General features: G+C 40.3%; 2 protein-coding genes across 2 annotated transcripts; one reads left to right on the forward strand and one right to left on the reverse strand.

Moving 5' to 3' along the window:
- Nucleotides 1–2,352: 2,352 nt before the first annotated feature.
- Nucleotides 2,353–4,599, forward strand: LOC133738519 (phosphopantothenoylcysteine decarboxylase subunit VHS3-like). Its single transcript, XM_062166077.1, has 3 exons — nucleotides 2,353–2,651; nucleotides 3,897–3,955; nucleotides 4,069–4,599. The coding sequence occupies exons 1-3, from the start codon at nucleotides 2,526–2,528 to the stop codon at nucleotides 4,412–4,414; spliced, it is 531 nt and encodes a 176-aa protein (XP_062022061.1). The 5' UTR covers nucleotides 2,353–2,525; the 3' UTR covers nucleotides 4,415–4,599.
- Nucleotides 4,600–4,715: 116 nt separating this feature from the next.
- On the reverse strand, nucleotides 4,716–5,736 carry LOC133738508 (triphosphate tunnel metalloenzyme 3-like). The gene is made up of 2 exons (XM_062166067.1): nucleotides 5,085–5,736; nucleotides 4,716–4,959 (listed from the first exon to the last, which is right to left on the reverse strand). Exons 1-2 carry the CDS (start codon nucleotides 5,723–5,725, stop codon nucleotides 4,890–4,892), a joined length of 711 nt encoding a protein of 236 aa, XP_062022051.1. The 5' UTR covers nucleotides 5,726–5,736; the 3' UTR covers nucleotides 4,716–4,889.
- Between the last annotated feature and the right edge of the window lie 3,970 nt (nucleotides 5,737–9,706).

Raw genomic sequence — 9,706 nt, forward strand, 5'->3', positions numbered from 1 at the left:
TCTTCAGTCAAAATGTTCTGGAGGATAGGCAACATCACTTGGCAGCTATTTTGGGGGTCCAATGTGTCAAGGAACATGATAAGTATCTGGGTTTACCTATGAGGGTGGGGAGGTCCAAATCTGCAATTTTTGCGTACATCAAGGAAAAGCTGACCAAGACCTTAGTAAACTGGAAGGCAAAGATCCTTAGCTCGGCAGGGAAAGAAATTCTCATCAAAGCAGTAGCTCAAACCATGCCATTGTACGCAATGAACTGTTACTTACTACCAAAACTCTGTGTGATGACATTCATCAGCTCTGTGCTTCGTTCTTCTGGGGTGACATCGATGACAAGAAAAAGATCCATTGGAGGAGTTGGGAGAAATTATGCCTCACCAAACATGAGGGTGGAATGGGTTTTAAGGATCTTTATGCGTACAACCTCGCCATGCTTGGCAAACAAGGATGGAGGATACTCTCCAACCCTCATTCTTTGATTGCCAAATTATACAAGGCCAAGTATTTTCCACACTGCTCCTTCTGGGAGGCTGAAATGGGGGACTCGCCATCCTTTTCTTGGCGCAGCATTCTAAATGGTAGACCAGTGCTCAAGGCTGGGGTGCAGTGGTGTATTGGCAATGGCACTCAAGTCAATATTTGGAAGGATAAATGGATTCCTAATTGCCAGCAATATATGATCCACAAACCTAGGGATTGTGTTTTTGAGCTGGTCTCGGATTTGATTGACTCACATACGAGACAATGGATTCCAGAGGCAGTAACTGCCATCTTTCCACCTGACGTCGCTCACAAGGTACTTAGTATTCCTCTCAGTCGTCGTACTCGTTGTGATAAAATTTGTTGGAGTCCAGAGAAAAGAGGTTTCTATTCCGTTAAAACAGCGTACTGGATAGCTCGAACTCGGGTTCTAGAGAATGTTCTTGTCTCTACATCTAGTGGTGATCCATTTCAGGAACTGTGGAAGAGACTTTGGCGTGCCAAAGTTCCGGGGAAGGTACAGATCTGTGTATGGAGAGCATGCTCCAACCTGCTTCCTACACGAGCTAAACTGCTGACTAAAGGATATGAGGGAGATCTCCATTGCCTACTGTGTTCTCATCCGTATGAGGACACCTCCCATATCTTTTGTACGTGCCCAACTGCAGCTGCTATTCTAGCTGCACCACCTTTCCAGTTTAAAAGTCCTATACTGCCTCGTATAGACCTCAAGATATGGTTTCTTGAACAGGCGGTGCACTTGAAAAAGGAGGTGTTTGATAAACTCTTGATGGTTATATGGGCAATCTGGAAAAATAGAAACAACATGTTGTGGAATAACACAAAGCAGTTAGCGGATGCACTAGTCCTCAGTTCGCTTGCATGGTTGGATGAGTTTACCAAAGCGAACCGAGTTGCTCAGTTGGCTCCTTCAAAACTGCAAAAGACCTGGAGGCCTCCGGAAGTGGGAACTTGGAAACTTAACGTGGATGGTAGCTTCATTCCAAATACCACTCTGGGTGGTGTGGGAGGTGTTTTACGAGATGATAGAGGTAACTTTCGAGCTGCTTTTGCGATACCTATCTCTCATGTGGCCTCTGCAAAACAGGTGGAACTTAGGGCTATCAAAGAGGGTCTCAACTTGGTGGCAACTGTTGGCAATGTTGTCATCGAAACTGATTGTTTGGATGCAGTATCCAACATTGCAGACATGCAGTCCACGTATTTGCATGAGGAAGGTCTGCTGGACGACATTAGGCACGAACTTGAGCAAAGGAGTGACATCGTTGTGCAGCATACCTCCAGAGTTTGTAATAGAGTTGCTCACTGTCTAGCAAACTCGGTCTATGAAATGGGAAATGCCCGTGTTTGGCAGACCCAACCTCCAGCTCTAATTTTGGAGTTACTGAAGCATGATTGTAAGCAATTGGGATAACCCCATTCTATGAATGAAATTTCCTTGGTTCAAAAAAAAAAAATATATATATATATATATATATATATATATATATATATATATATATTTAGTTAAAATTTATAGAGTGATTAAATCATTGAAATGACTAAATTTTTTATTTTAAAGATAATTAATAATTTGTTTGCAAATTATATGAGTGAGGTTAGTTGAGGAAGTTTAGTGAGGTTTAGTGAGTAAATTTAGTATTTGAAAATTTGATAAGAGGTGTAAAAAGCATAGAGGTCAACTGAGTAAATTTGAAGGTTCCAATAGAAAAACTCGAAATTAATGCAGTAGAATTAGACTCTTGAGATATTTTGTAAGAAGGTGTCGCCATTTCTGCACGTTGGAAAGAAACGAAAAAAAAGGAAAGACCGGCGAGAGTCTAACATAATTACTCCGAGGTCTCCAAGTCAAAAAGGGGTCAAAATCCAGATCCTTGTTTGCCCAAACATAACCCTGATTCCACAAGCTCAACCTCGAACCCACTTCAAAAACGGCATACACAACTCCTCTCTGTTTTGGATCCCCATTAATCGAACCCTCATCTCTCTCTTACTCACTCTCTCATTTCATACACAATTCAATTCAAATGGAGATGCACACTCTTTCCAATGGTGCTCCTGATTTCGACAGCCTTAAGTGCTCTCTGGTGGAATCTTTGTTGGCCGAGACTGCGATTCTTGCTGACAAGTCTTTTCTTTTGCTACTCTTGCTGGTACGACATTTCTGAATCCAATTATTTTTCCTCTGACTTTTACTTTCTGTTTTTTTTTTTTTTACCTTGTGGCTCATAGATTGATGCAATTGAATCATGCGATTTTTATTTTGTACCTTAATTTGCTGTTAGTCAATCCTCTGTTGTTCATAGAAATTAATGGGGTATCTTTATTTGTTGCTTTTTTGATAATGTTGTTGTTGGGAGCTAAAAGAGTTTGGGTTTTTTTTTTTTTATGGATCCTGTGATTAAAGTCATACTTGGTTATGATTAAAGTTTCGGAATGAAGGTTGGGGAGTTTTTCTATTCAAAAGCTACTAGATTAGATGAATTCAAACTTTACTTAATTGGGGTATCCCTGCTGTAACAGTTTGCTGGCTGAGACTACTGTTAGATGAAGATTCTGGTAATGAAATAGACTTTTAGGGTGACCTAAAGCTAAATCCCCCATCTAATCGAGCATAAGAGCTATAATGAGTTTAGGAGGTTACCATTTCAAAATTCAGTAACCAAATATGGTAAGCGTTTGATATCTTTATACAAAAATGAGAACAATCAGTTATAAGATTTATCAAATAGAAGTCTTGAAGTCAAGTGAGTTTCTTGACACTAACAAATGTAGAACTAGTCCATCTTCAGAATATATGGGTCTATTTAAAGTTAATGTTATTTCAGAATTTTATGTGGGTTAGCTTCTTATTCCCTCAACAAGGGGATGAAACTACTAAAGATTTTCAAACTGAACACTTCCTTGGGAAACCTATAATGGAGCTTTGTTTCTGTAGAAGCAATTCAAATTTCATGAGTAAAGTATTTTGGGCTTCATTTGTATAGAAGTTACCTGCTAGTGGTAATGGTGTTGGCTTTATCCTGTCCATACCATCATGCTCTCTAATCTTGTACTCTTTTAGAATTTCTACTTGCAAGAAAATGATGATAATTCTCTGTTTGTAGTTCATTTTATTATGTCTTTTAGTACATAATGATTATCCTACTGCAAAGTATCAGGCATCTCATTGTGGGATCATGTATCTTCTCCCAGTTGCTCATTGCCTTGCTATTCAGTTTTCTTCCTTTACAGACTTATCAGAAACTTTTCTGCTTCATTTTACTGGAGAATTATGTTTATGCTTCTGCATGACTTTTGGCGTCTCAACTTGCTCGATTACTGCTTGTTACGTTTATATATGGCTTTTGTGTTTTATTTACATTTCTCATCCTGATTTTATGTTTGTTATTCAACAGGTTTGGTCTTCACCTAACCAAAAAAATGTGCTTCTGAATTCAGTGAGAACAGATCAGAGGTAGGAAACACATTTTGGCCATCTGAATGGTTTACTTTCTGTAATATTTGTTAACTGTTCATAGTATGAGGGATGGAAAGTAATTGAGCAGTGCATGTGAGACTGCATTGCAGGTTTCCAATGTCTGAACTTAGTAAAGTGAAAGAGCCTGATGCTGAAAACAACGATGCAGGTGAAGCAGAGGATGACGATGACGATGACGATGACAAGGAGGACGAGGATAGTGATGATGATGATGAAGATGATGGTAATGACTCAGAAGAAGACAGTGATGATGATGAAGAGGATTCTGATGATGAGGTTGAGGCTACTGGTTACGGAGAAAGTGATGACGATGATGAGGATGAGGATGAGGATGACGACAGTGACGAGGATGATGATAGTGACGAGGATGACGATGAAGATGAAGATGAAGATGACGAAGAGCAATTCAAGTTACCTTCACAAAGAAAGAAGTGACTTAATTCATTTCCGTCAATTTTTTAGGCTGTTTCCTTGGGAACTGGGGCAAGCTGCACACTTGTTCTTATTTGTCATATTTTGTTAGGATCAGAGCCTTCAAGTTGAAATACAGAGAAGGAAGTCTTTTCCTTTGTTAATAAAATGATATGATCTCTTATGGCAACTATTGTCTCTTATAACTACAGTGGCTCATATCTGTGAATGCTTCTTGTATCAACTCTTTATCTTCTACATTGGCAAATGTTGTTGAATTTTGAGCCTGCAAAGTGACATTTCATTTTTGCAAGTAAACTGAAACTTGGCTGACAATGACCAAGTATACTTGGCATTAGCTAGCCTAATGAGATATCAACATTGAATAGGAAAACTAAGGTGCAAGCCAGCACATGTTGTTCTTTCTGTTCATCCTCGACAAGCTGGCCTGCATCTTGGTTTTCTACCATAGAATGAACAATGAACAACGAACAATGCTTCACCCAACTCCACAGCCTCGTATCCAAATTTCATGCTCAGAATTAATGCACCATCCATTAACTTTGTATCTACACAAAACAGAACTCACATAATTCAATAATTCATACACTAATTATCATCAAAATTACAGACTCATTCCGGCAACTTGCCGGACTTAAAAACCCCAAACTTGGAAACCTCCGAGTACTTGTACCTTATCCCATTCTCCTCCAAGAACCCCTCTAGAACCTTCTTATCCTTCTCAGGGTTCAAGCTCTCACACTCCAACTCATAACACGTCCCGAAATCGAAGTTGCTCTCGTCCAACTCTAGCTTCAACCCCTTCCACTCGTACACGCTCCTCACATTTCTAAACCCACCCAAGCAAACAAACCCTTGCTCTCCGACACCGAACTCCTCTCTCACGCGCTTTAGGAGAGTGGAGGAACTGACACCCAGGAGGCGCCACGGCTCGGCCACGCACGCGCGTCCGAGGACGGGGTCGAATGGCTCTTCGAGTTCTGAAACGCGGCTGATGCCGTCGGAGATAACGGGCTTGGCCTTGAGGGAGAGGACGCAGCGGGAAACGACGTCGTAGAAGCGCAGGCGGAGGACGGCGCGGTTGGAGGAGAGCTCGGAGTTGGAGCCGTCGAAGAAGATGTTCTCTTGGATTAGGGTTTGGAGGTGGAAGGGTGAGAGGAGGTCGGAGAGCTTTTGGTGTGTGGACGCGTCTGGGAGGCGGAGCTTCACTTCCACTTCGATTGTTGTTTTGGTTGCCACAAAATAAACGAGTGAAGGATGTTCTATACTATCGATAGAGTGATATGATAATGAGGTGGTGGTGAGTGTAAACATTTCAAAAGAGAACAAATTTTTGTTGTGCTTTTACTAATTTAGACTCCACAAACGAGATGTGGAGATGTAGTTGGTTCAATAGTACTTCTTTCTTCTGCGAAATGCTTTTTAGAGGTTAGAATCAATAGTTTTCTCTGCTAGGGTTTTGCCCTAGCTCCTAGCAGCGGCGGCAGGTTTTCTAAAGTCTCCAACATAGAGTAGTTAGCAAGCATTTCCTTCACGGATGCGTGAGGATCCGTAGAGGAGGGAGGTTGCGAAATGTGAAATGCAATATTATGAAATGCATACTTTAACCATTTAGATACAACAATGTATACTTTTACAGTCTCCAACATAGAGTAGTTAGCAAGCACTAGCAAATTGATCCGCAGCGATAAATACTCGCATCTAAAAAACATCAGCGCTACTTAGAATATGATTTGTCTTGTTTTTTTTCGATAAAAGGATAGCTTCATTAACTAAAGGCCAGAAGGCACATACATCAGATGCTGTCTCATACCTAAGATCTAGATGGCACAAGCCGCCAAGCAAAAGACAAGTACCTTCACTGTTAACACATATGCTCACTTATTGAGCCTAAACAACAAGAAATCAAGTCTTCACTACTAACCCCTCTTTGAAAAGTAAACCTAGTTGCCTAGAGACCTCAATTGGTGTACAACTAGAGTAAACTAAGAAGAAAGTAATAGAAGACCCAATTTCAAGTGGTAGGCAAGAGACCAGGAAAGCCTAAGGCTTTCCTTTGCCCTTATCTCTAGGGCTAGAAACCGAACCTCCAATTGCAGTTACTGGGATGTTGGCTCTTGTTCTTACTTCTGGCGGTCGACCCGTCTTCTTCTTCAGAGTGACAAGAGGCACATCATTGGCATCCTCGATCAAAGGTTTGCCAAGTAGAAAAGATTGGGAGGACCTGCACACAGGACAACCGCCAATCTTTCCCAAATCTGGGGCACTACCACCCGCTGCAAGAGCAAGAGGAGCAGCAAAGCTTGCTGTGGCGGCATCTATGGAGGCCATGGAGAGGAGGAAGCGATAGCAAGAGGCTAGAGGCTAGGGAAGGAGGCTTGGGTGCCGTAGAAGACTAGGTTGAGAGAAAAACTCTCCTAGGGTTTTTTTGTTCTGTAATATGATTTGTCTTGTTGTTAATATAGATTAACAACAAATGGGATATAACAAAAAATAATTTTTTTTCATGATTTGTGGCAATTTACAAATACAAAAGAGAATGGTTCTCCTTTAAAAAAAAAAAAATGTGGCATAATTTAAAAAAATAAAATGATATGGCAGAATTGTAATTTCAGACAAAAGTGGGGGGAGGGGGGGGGGGACAAAACCGTCTTTTTGGGTAAACAGTGCTTATGAACAGTGTAGGACGTTTAGTATATAGTAAATTTCCTTCATGGATGCATGAGGGTCCGTAGAGAAGGGAGGTTGCGAGATGTCAAATGGAATGTTATGAAATGCATACTTTTAACAACTTAGATACAACATATACTTTTACAATTTAACAATGAGTTTTTTGCACCAACAATGTCTGGAGATTTGGGTGACTGACAATATGATACCTGAACTTACAAAGTTATCAAAGTAATACCCAGACTCAATTTTTAGTAGGGGAAATGATAATTTACCCAATTTTGGGGTTAATTAACCCCACTTACCCAAACACTAAGAGATTGTCCACTTACCCAAACACTCTAAGAGATAATTTCCTTAATACCCAATTAAGTATTTTATTTATTTATTTTTGGGACAATTTTTCCCTCTCCTTCTTTGTCACTTAGAGAGAGAAGTCATTGGAGACCTTGCCGGACTCCGGTGACCAGCGACCGGCCGCGGACTCCGGCGACGGGTGACTGGAATCAGGCAACCGGTCACCGGAATCCCAAATCTGGCTACCGGACTGGTGCCCGGATTCCGGCGTCTGATTTTATTACTCCCCAATAATACCCAGTAATCATAGTATTGCCCCCCAATAAAAAAGTTATTGCCCCCCAGTAACAAGTTTATTGGGGATCAATAATTAGTGAAAAACGAAGATGTTTTTAATTTTGAAAGTTTTAGGAGGTTTTCCAAATAAATAATCTTATTATTGCCCCAATAAACATTTTATTGCTCCCCAGTAATCTTAATATTGCCCCCCAATAAACTTGCAACAAGACAATTACAATAGTTAAATATTAGTACAGGCAGTCACCAATCTACAAAATCTACCAAACAGATGCTATTCTAGTACATAACTGGAATTAAAACATTTTTTCTGCATATTTTCTCATACTAGACAACTTGTGGCATGTGGTCTGCCCAAAAAAAAAAAAACAAAAGGAATGGTGTAGACGTCATCGATCTCAAAAAAAAAAAAAAAAAAAAGTGTAGACGTTAAATTGGTCGGCGACGGAAATCAGGAAGTGAGGTCGGGAAGAATGACTTTTGGGCGACGAGGTTGAAGGACTGGCCGGATCGAGACTAGAGTGGCCTCCGTGAGCTTTGGCAGACGACGCCGGTGTGAGCCCCGACCTGGAACAAAACCAGGACCTGAACTCCAGGGCTTGCAGAGGCTGCAATTGCGACGATCCACTTCCTCTTGCGTCTTCTTCGCATGGCGGTGGTGCTCGGGATCGGAGATGCAATTAAGGTCGACTATGACGGCAACTGATCCAGCACACCGCCAATCGGAGATTAAGGGCAGAGGGACGACGGAGAAAGATAAAAAAGAGGAAGTAATCGGACTTGGAGATGGCAGAGGACGTAATCGGAGGGTGTCGACGAAGTTCCTGCAATGAACTGAGAGAGAGAGAGAGAGAGAGAGATGAGTTTCAATTTAATTATTAGGGGCAAAACTGTCAATAGATGTTAGATTGGGTAAATGAGGTTAAAAAACTCTTATGACACGTTTACTTACTTGGAATGAAAAATAACCATGAATCGGAGACAACTGGAATGAGAGAATAAATGAATCGGTATTGATTCCAGAGGAGATGATTCCTAAACCCATCTCCCCCCTTCGTAATCAAATTCCTGAGTATTCAAGAATCGATTCCTTATAAGGAGGTGGGACCTACACCCATTCTGATTCCTTCATGTGTTAGTAAATGCAGGAATACTTTTATCGGAATCATTCCGATTCATTTATGTGTTAGTAAATGTAGGAATAGTTTTACTAGTCAAAAATAAGATAAGAACTTGGGAAGTATTGAGAGAATGAATTGTTTGATAATCTTATTCATCTCACAAATGGAGGTATATAAGGGTGATTACAGGTATACAATCGACTTACGTCTCTACCCTCTACCACACAAAGAATAGGAAGGTACTAACTACAAAATAATTATAATATATTCTATCCCTAATATTATGCTATGACTCACGCTAACACTCCCCCTCAAGTTGGCGCATACACATCAACCATGGCCAACTTGCTTAGTGAGTCATAAAAAACCTTCCTGGAAACTCCTTTGGTAAGTATATCTGCAAGTTGCTCTTCAGTTGGGATGAAAGGAAAGCTAATAATTTTAGCATCTAGCTTCTCCTTAAGAAAGTGACGATCCACCTCCACATGCTTAGTACGATCATGCTGTACTGGATTCTGTGATATGTCAATAGTTGCCTTGTTGTCACAATACAACTGCATAGTACTTTTGAGTTTGAAACGCAGATCACGTAATAGATTTCTCAGTGATACGCTAAAAGTAAGCGCGCAATTTAACCCTGCATGTAGTTGTTAGTATAGAATAAGTAGGGATCGTTCTAACCGGGGATTGAGGGTACACCTGTAATTGCAAAAACAATTAATTAATTAGTAAAAGTAAAAAGTATTATTTACAAAAAGTACATATACAAATAACGAAATAAAAGAGGGGTTTAAGAATTATAAAATTAATAAATAAAATAAATAAAATGTAAAAACACATATACAAGGGTGGAACGCAAGGAACAAAGATCAAAACCAATTCCATGTAATCAAATTCGATTCAAACCCTA

The sequence above is a fragment of the Rosa rugosa genome, chromosome 1 (assembly GCF_958449725.1).
Source record: "Rosa rugosa chromosome 1, drRosRugo1.1, whole genome shotgun sequence".
In the NCBI taxonomy this organism is placed as follows: Eukaryota; Viridiplantae; Streptophyta; class Magnoliopsida; order Rosales; family Rosaceae; genus Rosa; species Rosa rugosa.

What these genes read in the sequence shown, in the direction of transcription:
- LOC133738519 (XM_062166077.1), top strand. Translation starts at nt 2,526, where the DNA reads ATGGAGATGCACACTCTTTCCAATGGTGCTCCTGATTTCGACAGCCTT. An exon ending in TTCTTTTGCTACTCTTGCTG is followed by an intron (nt 2,652 to 3,896) that starts GTACGACATTTC and finishes GTTATTCAACAG; the next exon opens with GTTTGGTCTTCACCTAACCA. An exon ending in TCAGTGAGAACAGATCAGAG is followed by an intron (nt 3,956 to 4,068) that starts GTAGGAAACACA and finishes ACTGCATTGCAG; the next exon opens with GTTTCCAATGTCTGAACTTA.
- LOC133738508 (XM_062166067.1), bottom strand. Translation starts at nt 5,725, where the DNA reads ATGTTTACACTCACCACCACCTCATTATCATATCACTCTATCGATAGT. An exon ending in TTGGAGGAGAATGGGATAAG is followed by an intron (nt 4,960 to 5,084) that starts GTACAAGTACTC and finishes TGTTTTGTGTAG; the next exon opens with ATACAAAGTTAATGGATGGT.